This window comes from Trematomus bernacchii, unplaced genomic scaffold, assembly GCF_902827165.1.
Source record: "Trematomus bernacchii unplaced genomic scaffold, fTreBer1.1, whole genome shotgun sequence".
Taxonomy (NCBI): Eukaryota; Metazoa; Chordata; class Actinopteri; order Perciformes; family Nototheniidae; genus Trematomus; species Trematomus bernacchii.
Window position 1 is genome coordinate 9,324,120 of NW_022987342.1, and position 12,517 is coordinate 9,336,636.

At 41.3% G+C, this 12,517-nt stretch overlaps 1 protein-coding gene across 3 annotated transcripts in view; it reads left to right on the forward strand.

Annotated features, from left to right (window-relative positions):
* Nucleotides 1-11,622, forward strand: part of slc43a1b (solute carrier family 43 member 1b) — a 39,274-nt gene extending 27,652 nt beyond the window's left edge. For all 3 annotated transcript variants that reach the window (XM_034131481.1, XM_034131473.1, XM_034131489.1), the window contains exons 6-15: nucleotides 3,704-3,796; nucleotides 4,554-4,687; nucleotides 5,977-6,119; nucleotides 6,421-6,567; nucleotides 6,699-6,734; nucleotides 7,248-7,368; nucleotides 7,492-7,621; nucleotides 7,743-7,816; nucleotides 7,905-8,028; nucleotides 8,240-11,622. In XM_034131481.1, coding sequence (XP_033987372.1) covers nucleotides 3,704-3,796; nucleotides 4,554-4,687; nucleotides 5,977-6,119; nucleotides 6,421-6,567; nucleotides 6,699-6,734; nucleotides 7,248-7,368; nucleotides 7,492-7,621; nucleotides 7,743-7,816; nucleotides 7,905-8,028; nucleotides 8,240-8,464 — 1,227 coding nt within the window. In that variant the 3' untranslated portion in view covers nucleotides 8,465-11,622. The remainder of the gene's footprint in view (nucleotides 1-3,703; nucleotides 3,797-4,553; nucleotides 4,688-5,976; nucleotides 6,120-6,420; nucleotides 6,568-6,698; nucleotides 6,735-7,247; nucleotides 7,369-7,491; nucleotides 7,622-7,742; nucleotides 7,817-7,904; nucleotides 8,029-8,239) is intronic.
* Nucleotides 11,623-12,517: the final 895 nt, after the last annotated feature.

Here is a 12,517-nt window from a genome sequence, read left to right on the forward strand (position 1 = left end):
CCGATCTACCGACGGAGCTAGACCTTAGTTTGGTCGGAAAAACATTTTTGTTATGCTACGTTGCTAGCGTTTAAATATATCAACTACAATATCAGCAGATGGCCTTACATGTTTGTCATGGCAGGAGAATGTCTGCAGTCACACACACGAAATACTCATACAGTATACTCCGGGTGATTTACCGTACATTGTGACAGTACATGTATAGCTAACGAGGCTAGCTATGCATGTATAGCTAACGAGGCTAGCTATACATGCTAGCGGGAAACATTGTATGACCGAACGTAGCAGACTACCCGTAGAATAATGCAATTATAAACACGTTATTGCTAGCCTAATATGAACCACTAACTTTTGTTCATAGTAGTTTTATTACACTCCGTTACTCCAAGCTAACGTTCATATCGTGTTAGCTACCAAGGTAAACAAAGCTAGGTTAGCATATTAGCAGGCAAGCTGTTCATTAGATATATCCACACTCCTACCACAACTACTACTAACGAATCTAAAACAACTAAGTTTCTCTAATATTTTGTGATTTGCATTTGATTTCGTCCAGCCAGATCCTGCCGGACAATACATGACTGGACGACCACACTGAGGCATCGTCTCAAAAAGCCCCGGCTGCTATAAGCAAGATGCCGACAACGAGGAGTAATTGACGATATACCGTGTATATATGTATATTTACGTTCATTTTGTACATTTCTAAAAATAAAGTTTAATGGAAATACTTAGTAGGCCTATCCTTTCTTCCCTGAATTATTTGCTCCTATAACGTATCATTCATATATAGCAAACCATGATTTGATTTCTCATCAAACAGTAGTAGTTTATAACGGGTAAAAATAACTTACTCTTTGTTATGACCGGCTCGTAGGCCACAACGGAAAGACAAGGAGACATACACGAGTTTACAAAACCACGGCACATTTATTGTGGTAAATGCAGAGAGAGGGGGAGAGGATTGCTGAGCTGCTTGGAGGGAGAGAGGGGCCCGTGTGACTCCGGGCAGCTGGCTAGCACCTCGGCTCCGGCCAGGTGTCCGTGATCGCGCTGATTAGCCTCTTCAGCTCCACCCCATCGTAAGACAAAGGCCCTGGGGCCGTCACACTCTTCTATAACAACAGTTGTAGGTACAGTTCGGTTAGTTGGCGTATAAAATATACGGCTGTACCGACGCCATGATAAGACTGATGTTCGGCTGAGAGCAGCCGTTTAGACATGGGCGCAGCCTATCTGGTGGTTGACTAATCAGAACAGAGTGGCCGAGCTGACCAATCGGAGCACACTAGGCTCACAGGGAGGGGGGGGCAAGAGCTCCAACGAGTCGTTTAGTGGAGAGAGTGAATACTGCTGAATACACATGCTTGACAGAGATGCTGTATGCGAAACCAATGTGAGTTTGGAAAATTGCACAGTATAAATCTATTTTAGTATACCTCAACAATGTAATTATGATCAGTGGAAATGGCCATGACATGGGCCCTTTAATGTCTAAAAAGCGATTTTTAATTAATGTCTATGGTGCTATTTTATGCAACATTGCATGGTGGCTAAATATACTGTCTATGCCTGCTGTCCATTCAAACGAAGTACACTGGATATAAACTCCCCAAACAGGCGAAAACCTACCAGTTTCACCCACTGTCTCTGCCACCTCCCTCCATGCCTGGCTCCTCCGGTTTGTATCCCGGTAGGTGAACAGAGACTGATCATAAAGCACCGGGTGATTCCCTACCGCCACGATTATTTTCTCCTCCATTTTTTGGCATATGAGGAAATGAACTGCGGTCTGGCTCTCTCAGCATACACGCGGTTTGATTGGCTAGCGCTTGTACTGGCAGATTTGCATACGCGGGATTTGATTGGCTGGCGCCTCCGCCTCAGCTTCAAAAGTAGAACATTGCTCTACTTTTGCAGCGAGCACCGCGAGAAAAGCTACGCTTTGCTCCCAGAATGCAGTTCGGCGAATCGTGACGTCACCCCATTCAAAGTGAATGGGCAGAAGCGTTGAAGCGTCAACGCACGCCGCCGTGTGTAGGGGCCGTAAGTCTGTAGATTTGTGTGTGTGTGTGTTTCATGTATAGGCCTCTCACGATAATTAATTTTGTTGGATACATTTTCCCGGAAATTATTGCGATGAACGATAATATTGTCGGCACCGTTGTATGACCATTTTAGACCACTGACATAATGATAATATATTATAATAATTCAAGTACATCCTTTCAAACTGCTAGTCACATCCTCATGTAAATGGCAATTTATCGAGGTCAGAAAAGTTATCGAGTTCATTTTTATTTATCGTACGATAAGTCAATTAAATTGCTTATCGCGACAGGCACACAATAAAACAGTTACCGTGAAATATACAGAAAGTATTTAAAATGATAACCAAATGTTTATTTTTACAATATAAAGTGATGTAATAGCGTGTGTTGTGGCTATATGGTTTGTGTCCTTTTGTGACTTTGGCTACAACTTCGTGAAGGGAATATTCAAATGACCTACTTTTATGATTAAGTAGCAGCATTTGGGAGATAGAAGTTACAGTTTTTGGTGACTTGTCCCCTAACACTAATAATGAAAGACAAACATATGTAAACATACCTTTTTGTGATTTTAAATATCTTATTCCATTTCCGCGTATAATTCATGTGTGTTGTATTGCAATTCAGATCATACAGAGATACATGTGATCAGGTGAGTGCTGTTCCTTTTAGAGAAGATACATTGTCACTACTTTTGGGTTTTGGGGAGGATCAAAACATCAACTCAACGAAAGCCAGTATAGAGTCTCCTAATGTTTTTCTTTTTTTTTGCAGTAAGTTGAAGGAGCAGGTATTTGATGTCAGGGGAATTTTCCTTAAGATTACATGTGATAAATGAACTAGTCGATTGATTAAATAGGACATACGGGAATAGAAATGAACATCCATTCATTAATGTTATAAAAGCAGTGAGTTGAACATGGAGGCCTATAGTGTGAGCGGAGCTGCTTCTAGAGAAAGTCTGCAAACACACATACACACCAGAATGTACCACCTACACGGCCTCAGAATGTTCACAAACTCTCACGCCAAGTTGTTGTGTGGCCTAGCATTACCATCCTTGTGGGGACCTACATCTGTTTACACAGTCACGTGTGGGGACTCGCCCCCCTTATGGGGACATAATGGAGGTCCCCATGAGGGGAATCATTAATTTTAGGGTGAAGACTTGGTTAGGGTAAGGGTAAGGGTTAGGCATGTGTTAGTTATGGTTAAGGTTAGGATAAGTCTCCAAGAAATGCATGTAAGTCAATGTAATGTCCCCTGAAGTAAGTGTGTGTGTTGTGTGTGTGTGTGTGTGTGTGTGTGTGTGTGTGTGTGTGTGTGTGTGTGTGTGTGTGTGTGTGTGTGTGTGTGTGTGTGTGTGTGTGTGTGTGTGTGTGTGTGTGTGTGTGTGTGTGTCAGAGTGTGGTGTAAAGGGATTCACTAGCACCACCTATTGGTTATGTTTTCAAGGTGCGATTCAATCACTGAGAATTCACATTCGTTTTCTCTGGACAGAAAATGAATAGATTTATTCTTCTAACATTGTACACTGGGTCGTGCCTGGAAAAAGGTCAAAGGTCATAGCTGATCAATAGATTTAGCAGCATATTGAATATTGTTGATTCACTGGTTTAATATTAGAACTCATTTATCTCTCTCTTTAGCTGCCTAACATGTTCGGGAACGTACGATCAACCATCCTCTCCCTGATGATCGGATCCTACGCTTCCTCTGCGGTCACCTTCCCTGGAGTCAAGGTCCACAACCACACACTCACACACACATCCTTGCCTTTGAGGTATTGTAGGGGTACCAGATCAGAACATACATTTTGGGGACCCCCATCTCTGAGGGTTACATAGCGTTGTAAGAGAATCAGGCAAGAACAGAGATATAACGCCAAATTGGTCACACATGCACACACACACAGACACACACACACCAACACAAAACACACACACACACACACACACACACACACACACACACATTTAATTTTACACTGTACTTTTAGATCATCTTATTCTGTTTTACTTATATATAGAGTTCACTTCTCCTGCATTACTTGCAACATTCTCTTGCACTATTTTATTTCTACTCTGTTTCTTCTTGAAATATTTGTGTTGTTTTTTATTTTAGTTGTATTGTTTTATGTCATATATATTTATGTTGCATTGTTGGAGGACTTATTGGAACATGTACATTGTATAACTACACAAGCTGTAGATATGACAAAAAAGCCTTTGAACCTTGAATACACACAAAGAAAGAAAGAAAGAACGATGGGGAAGAATGGTTATAAAGGAGGATGATAAAAAAGATGGATGACATGGAAGAGAAGGAAGGAAATACAACTCAGCTGTGATCTTAAGAGCTGTTATCAAAGTGATATGTATATCACATACAAAGAAGCAATAAGACTTTTTTAAAACATATTTTCTTCTCCCCCTCTCTTCCACTCATCCTTTTCCTCTATCCTCTTCTCTGTTGTCACCCCCCCCCCCCCCGCTGCAGGTTATCTATGACCTGGGCGTGTCGTTCCGCATCATCATGTGGGTATGGTCGGCCATGGCCTGCGGAGTCTTCCTCAACTGCTTCCTGAACTGGCCTGCTGAGTCCTTCCCTGCACCTGAAGACGTCAGATACACGTCAGTGCTCATGAAGACACACTAACTATTTTTTTGGCTTCTATATTGGATCGCAGTCTTTAACCAGTCTTTAAACTCTGCCAGAGCCCATACTGTTTTCCCTTTAGTGTTGACTTCCTGTCTGCCTTCTTCTGCTGTTCCCTTTAGTGTTTACTTCCTGTCTGCCTTCTTCTGCTGTTCCCTTTAGTGTTTACTTCCTGTCTGCCTTCTTCTGCTGTTCCCTTTAGTGTTTACTTCCTGTCTGCCTTCTTCTGCTGTTCCCTTTAGTGTTTACTTCCTGTCTGTCTTCTTCTGCTGTTCCCTTTAGTGTTTACTTCCTGTCTGCCTTCTTCTGCTGTTCCCTTTAGTGTTTACTTCCTGTCGGTCTTCTTCTGCTGTTCCCTTTAGTGTTTACCTCCTGTCTGATTTTCTTCTGCTGTTCCCTTTAGTGTTTACTTCCTGTCTGCCTTCTTCTGCTGTTCCCTTTAGTGTTTACCTCCTGTCTGATTTTCTTCTGATGTTCCCTTTAGTGTTTACTTCCTGTCTGCCTTCTTCTGCTGTTCCCTTTAGTGTTTACTTCCTGTCTGCCTTCTTCTGCTGTTCCCTTTAGTGTTTACTTCCTGTCGGTCTTCTTCTGCTTTTCCCTTTAGTGTTTACCTCCTGTCTGATTTTCTTCTGCTGTTCCCTTTAGTGTTTACTTCCTGTCTGCCTTCTTCTGCTGTTCCCTTTAGTGTTTACTTCCTGTCTGCCTTCTTCTGCTGTTCCCTTTAGTGTTTACTTCCTGTCTGTCTTCTTCTGCTGTTCCCTTTAGTGTTTACTTCCTGTCTGCCTTCTTCTGCTGTTCCCTTTAGTGTTTACTTCCTGTCTGATTTTCTTCTGCTGTTCCCTTTAGTGTTTACTTCCTGTCTGATTTTCTTCTGCTGTTCCCTTTAGTGTTTACTTCCTGTCTGTCTTCTGCTGATTTCCCTGTCCTCCATCTTTCTGTATTTTAACCTCTTTCCTTCTCTTGCTCTTTAAAAAAAAATATTATTCTCTTTTTACATTTTCTTTACTATAGACAATACTTAGCAAACAAAAAAAGAATATAAAAAAAACCCTGCTGAGGTTTTAAAATAAACGGGCTTCCTTCTGCGGATTATTATGACTGGACGTGTACTTAACTTAGCAACGATGTGCTTTTGGACTGCAGATTGTCCAAACAGACCAATCAGAATATAGTATTTAACTACGTTGTTTAAAATGTGTAGATTTCAGTGGATCTTTATTAGCTAAGGACTGTAGTTATTTGATGTCTTCCTCTTCGTCTGCAGTAAAAAGGTGAAGCTGTGTGGAGTTGTGACTGAGGACAAGGTGACTGGGGACAGGTACGTGACCCACGTGGCTGTCATGGAAGACATGATGGGACCCAAGCAGCCAGAACCCGAGCATGCAGACTCACAAAGCCGACCCCAAGGTAATAACATTATTCATTCTTGTTGTACTTGTAGTCTTGTTTTTGAGCTTTAAACAGAGCCAGGTGAGCTGTGCCTACAGTATTTATGCTAAGCTCATCCTAGCTCCATTACAAATGATTAACGATTCAATCTTCAACTTAATACACAGATTTGTTTTAATTGTCAAGCTTTTCCTTAAATTAGAAGTTATGTCGCCTAGGTACGATTGTTCAGACACGTTTTTTTCATGGTAATATGATAAACTAAGGATCCAGTCTTCAGCAAAACTACCCCCCCCCCCCCCCCCCCCTCTCTCTTCAGGCGGGCTGCCACTCTGTCACTCTGTGTGCTCGCCCATCTTACTGTGGAGTGTCATCACCATGGCAATGACCCAGCTGAGGCTGATCTTCTTCATGGGTGCCATGAACAAGATGCTGGAGTTCCTGGTCACCCACGGCCAGCCAAACCGTAACAATTCTACCCTACACCAACACTCGTTCATATAGTAGACGTACAAAACAGATCCTCAGCGAGGTCTTATTGACCAAAGCTGGGTCATGACATTGTGTTAACGCGTCTGACGCTGTTGTCTGTTTCAGCTTCAAAAGAGCTGCTGCAGGAGGTGGAGGAACAAGGTAATGTCACAGTGGACATCACCACTACAAACCATGTCTCTGAAAATGCTTTTAGATCATTCAGATATTTAATATATATATATAATAACACTGTGTGGATAATCCTATTTTAATCGGCATACAGCACCGCACACAGTGAAATGTAGTTTCTGCATTTAACACATCCTAGTATAAGAAGCAATTGGAATCTACTATACAGTGCCTGGGGAGAAGTGTGAGGGTAAGGTGCCTTGCTCATGGGTACCTTAACAGGGCCTAAGAGCTGAACTGGCACCTCTCAAGTACCAGTACTGGTGACCGTCTGGTGCCCAAGCCAAGTCCCTACAGACTGAGCTATGGCCGTCCCATTATTTACAGTTACCATGTTACTGGCATGTGTCACAGGATCCCTTATTTCTCTGTCTCAATTGTTTTCCTCACAGTGTGGAGAAGGCTTTGACCTTTATTATTTAAGTACTGTACATAGAAGCGTGTATCTGTGGACCTCACTCTGCTTCTGCCTGTCCTCCCTAGTTGGTTTCTACTCCTCTATCTTCGGAACGATGCAGCTGTTGTGTCTTGCCACCTGTCCTTTGATTGGCTACATTATGGACTGGAGGTTGAAGGAGTGTGAAGAGGAAAATGCAAAGAACAGGTATGAGGAGGCGATTTATACATGCAGTATGGTGATGTTTGTATAGCGTAGGTTCAGAAAGTTTCTCTCACATGTACATTAAACTGAGATGTTGGCGGCTGTCCTGGCATGTGTCCCCTTTAGCGAATATGATCCCACAAAGAGAGACAGAAAGATCCAGAAACTGACCAATGCCATGAGAGCTTTCATCTTCACCAACCTCCTATTGGTCGCCTTCGGAATCATTTCCATGATTGACAACCTGCCCATCCAGGTTAAAAAAAACCTGTACTGGATTACAACCTATGATTAAACATATTAAACTCATACAGACTCCCACACAGAACAAATCAAAAGAACATGTTTATCAGTCGGTTCTCTTTCCTCTCTTGTAGTTGGCGTCCTTTGTCCTGCACACCATAGTGAGAGGATTTATCCACTCCTGCTGTGGAGGTCTCTATGCAGCTGTGTAAGTAACCCCACATACAGGGGGGTCAGAGGGTCAGGATCCAGGGCTTCAGGGTTGTGATTCATTTCTCTCTCATGTTCCACTCCAGGTATCCAGCCAACCACTTTGGAACACTGACAGGCATGCAGTCCATGATCAGTGCTGCCTTCGCCCTGCTGCAACAGCCACTGTTCATCCTGATGCTGGGACACCTCAATGGAGATCCTTACTGGGTATAGAACATGGACTCATACACGCACACACACACACACACACACACACAGACACACACACACACACACACACACACACACACACACACACACACACACACACACACACACACACACACACACACACACACACACACACACACACACACACACACACACAAAGAATATAAAACATGTTGTTCTCAACACTGACATGTCTCTCCTCCTACAGATTAATCTGGGCCTTCTCATCATGTCCGTGGCTGGCTTCCTGTTGCCAGGCTATCTATTCTATCACCGTAGAAACCTGACCCGGGCAAAGGCAGAACGTGATAGGTTGGCTGCCAGCCAATCAGACAAGGAGAATGCTCCTCTAACCCAATCAGATGGTAGAACTGCTAATAGCCAAGCCAATGGGCTTGCAGCTAATGGCTACACAACAAATAACGTTCAATAGTTTATTTATTGTGAGGATGCAAATGCCACTCACCAAATTTGTATTTGAAACATTTAAGAAACACATAATAGCACAGTTTAAAATGGACCAGGAAGCTACATTTGTAACCCTAATGTCAGACATCTCTGTGCCTTTTCTCTAGATTTGATCACTAATCATTTCAAAATGACTAGTGAAGATGGCTCAGTAGTTAGCTCTGTGGCTTTCTGGCTAAGCCTCAGTCCTGGAGATACATGCTGTTCTCCTATGTGTGGGGGCTGCTTTCTCCACAAACACTCTAAATGCCCAGATGTTAGAATATGTGTATGTACGAGTTAGGTGAACTGCATGCTGGGAATGTTTCCAGTCTCCAAATGCTTGACCCAAACATTATTTAAAAGAAAAATATCAGCATTTAAGGACCATTGCGTATGTATGCAACTTTAATCCTGTTTACTGTTACTGTTACTAGCTCTCCAAACACTGAATGTGCTTGAAACTTGCTTGCTTTAAGTAATCCATCAAATCAAGCAGCAAAGCTGCAAGCCAATAACGCACGACTACATATTAGGGCTTTGAGCGTTATTTGTCATCTTGACATAACAATACAGAAAGGACATTTTATTTTATTTAGCCTTTATTTATATAGGTGTAAAATCTCATTGAGACACAAGGTCTCATTTTCAAGAGAGACCTGTCAGTGGTAACACTACCACACAAAGTTACAGACAGACAGGACACTAAACACAGAGGCAACACTAAAATACAACACCGTAAAAAAAGTAGTCATTGAAATCCATATACAGTAGACAGACATGTTTTAAATGTCTACTCTAAAGAAAAGTTAGACTCATTAATATTGAAACAAACTCTTGATCAATTCAATAAATTGCTCCTGTTGCTACTAATACTTTGGCTTGACTTCTTCAGTAGATACTTGCTGAATGCAGCAGGTAGTATCATTAATACCTGCAGGAGTAATGCTAAAGAAATAGTTGAATAGAAGATTGATACTACTGCCTGCATGTTCAATTGTATGTAACAGATTAGCTTAGCTTAGCATAAAGACCAGTGTAAAAGCTAGCCTGGCCCTTTCCAAAACGTTAAACATACACCTAGCAATACCTTGTCATTTTATATACAGTTTGAATGAATGTGTGAGATAATATAGAGTGGTGCAGTGACAAGGGCTCCATCGACAAAAAGAAGACATTGGATTTTAGGATTATTTGAAAATAAGCATTGTGGCACACACATCTATGATACTTACACGTTTGTTCAGCGGGATCATTTTCACATACTAAAACTTAGTTTTATAACAATTGAAGCGTAAATGCAATCATCAGAGGTTTAGTAGTCCCATTTAGACATTTGTTAGCATTCGCTGTTTTCATGCCATTTTATGCCATTAAGACATTCATCAGTGTGGTGTTTGCCGACATTTTTTATGTTGCAGAAAAAACGTAAATCTTTTAAGGTTGTGTTAACCACGGTGCTTTTTTGGGAATCCAACCAAAAACTCTTTGAGACGTGGGAGCCCTAATGTGCTAAAATGCTAACTCATTTCCAGGTTTAGGACTCATTCCTGCACCACTCTATTAATCTGCCACTAACCAGGACGACCGGGCTTTGTAGATCAACCTGAATGTCCCATTTGGAAAGCAATGAAGTGAGGATGGATGAGGTAGTCAGTGTTTACATGCTAAACATGTCACTTCAGGTCAGAGTTGGACTTTTCCTCTATAATGGTGACAAATGGATCTAACATAACTATGATTGTTGCAACTATGGTAACATCATTTAAAGGTTATATTTAAGTAGTTTCTGTTTATGGCTTTAAATATTAACACATTTCTCAACAACATCATACAAAAAAGGCGAAAGGGGTGGAGGAGGGTTGCGTTTTGTCACCTGAAATGACAGCTGACAGAGGGAAGAGCAGATATAAAGGGATTAGCGGGAGCTATGATAGGCTTGTGAGAATGGAGAGAGGAGAGATTGGTTAGCTGGGGAGAGACGCCCCCGATCACTTAATGAGGGAGAGTGTAATGAGGTGACGTGTAATCTGAATGAAGAGCTTGGTCTTCCTGATTGAACTTACGCTGAGCTTCATAAGTATCCCTGGGATATTTGAGTGTGATTTTATTAAGTTAACTGTATTTAAAGGAAAAACTAATTTAAAGGTTTTCAAAGTTTGAAAGCTCCGTATTTAATCCCCCCCCTGTCCTTGACTGTGCAGGCACAGAAAAGGAGATCATAAGAACAATGAAATGTGTAGTACAGTATAACAATTAATTTTGTCGTAGCTAGTCACTAAAGCTGCTTTATTTGACTGTTGCATTTTAAGAAGCACTTGAATGTCACAAAGGCTGAACGCCATGCTGAGTGCAGATCTGTGATTTGGTGAAGAGGCTGACAGCGCAACATGGCTTTCAGATCATCTGTGAACAGAGAGATTGTACAGTGTTAATAGATATGTGAAAATAGTTTAATGATAGGCTTTATTTTGTGATTACATAATGAAATGTAAAACAATGTTTATTACAGAATGTGCATGCTTACCAAGTGCCTCGGGTTGACATCTGAGTGCCATCTGCTGATGTTTAAGTGTCCTGATCTAAGGCAGCATACGCACAAACAAAGAAACCATTTTGTTTGAAGTCAGCAACATGCTGCTTATCTGATAGTTTGACATAAAAACCAAAAGCAGGTGCACCTTAAACATAATACAACCAGTCCAGGAACACTGGCCACAGAAATGATTGTGACAGGAATCTGATGCTATAGACTTATTTATTGTATGTCCATTGTATGGGACGCGTCATGATGTATAGATGCTGCTTGTATTGTGTCCATCTTTTGTGTGTCTTTATTTGATTGTTCATCAGGGGTAATTCAGATGAAAATGGTCACAGCATTTGTCATCACTTTTGTTGATGAAAAGGGAGCTAAAGTGTTATCGAAAATGTCATCAAAATGAAAAGTAAGTTAACAGATGTTTATCATCGTTGAAAACCAATTGACCACTGAGAATATAGTTTAAAAATAATTGTTCAGTGTCAATAACTTTCCTCATAAGAGGAACATTTATTTTGTGTATCATTTATTTGGTTTCTGACTTGATTGATTGTGGAACAGTTTTAAATATTAAAAAACTATAAAATATGTAAAAAATGAAATTGTGTTTGTGTTCTTGTTCCCGCATTAACAGAGGACTCATTTTTAGGTCCATATTAGAATGTAGTTCCTCTACTGTGACATGTCTCCATGCTTTCATGTTCAAAAAGCTCTTTATTGTTCTCATACTGCCTGTGCTGCAGCCATAGACTGAATATATGATTGATTGGTTAGCTGGCTGGCTCTATTGTGAATCTTAGAATCCACTCAGCATGACTCAGCAGCTGTTAACAAATTATATTAGTATTATGAATCACCAAATATGTATTGGTAAAAAATGACTTTATGGGAATGTCTGTATGTTAAAGGGATCTTCAAAAGTCACCTTCAGCCATCTGTGTACAGAAGACATGGTGGCTGTTTGCTGCTTCGCCCCCTGCCATGCATTGAAGACAGGAAGACTTCTCACCTGCTGCCCCTGTGTTTTACCCCCGGGTTTGCCCATCCCTGATGTATCAACCAATGTGTGTAATGTGAGTGATAAAAGTAATTTATAAAGTATATCTTCTTCTTCTTCTTCTTCGCTTCCGTTACACCTTCCTCAGATGACTTGCTTTGAGAGATGCTTTTGGCTAAATGTTGTGTTAATGGAACATCTGTCATGGCCATTTCTACTGATCATAATTCCATTGTTGAGGTCTACTAAAATAGATTTACATTGTTCAATGTTCCAAACTCACATTGGTTTCTCATACAGCATCTCTGTAAAGTATGTGTATTCACTCTCTGTCCTAAACGCCTTGAGGCTCGTTGCGAGGCTCGTTGCTGCGAGGAGCGGACAGGTTTCCGGGTCGGCGATACATCGAGAACAAGCGAAACTCATCCTGAGCACACACAAACACTCACAGCCGAAAGTAAAAACAATAAGTGTGGCTTGAAACCCCAATGAACTGATAT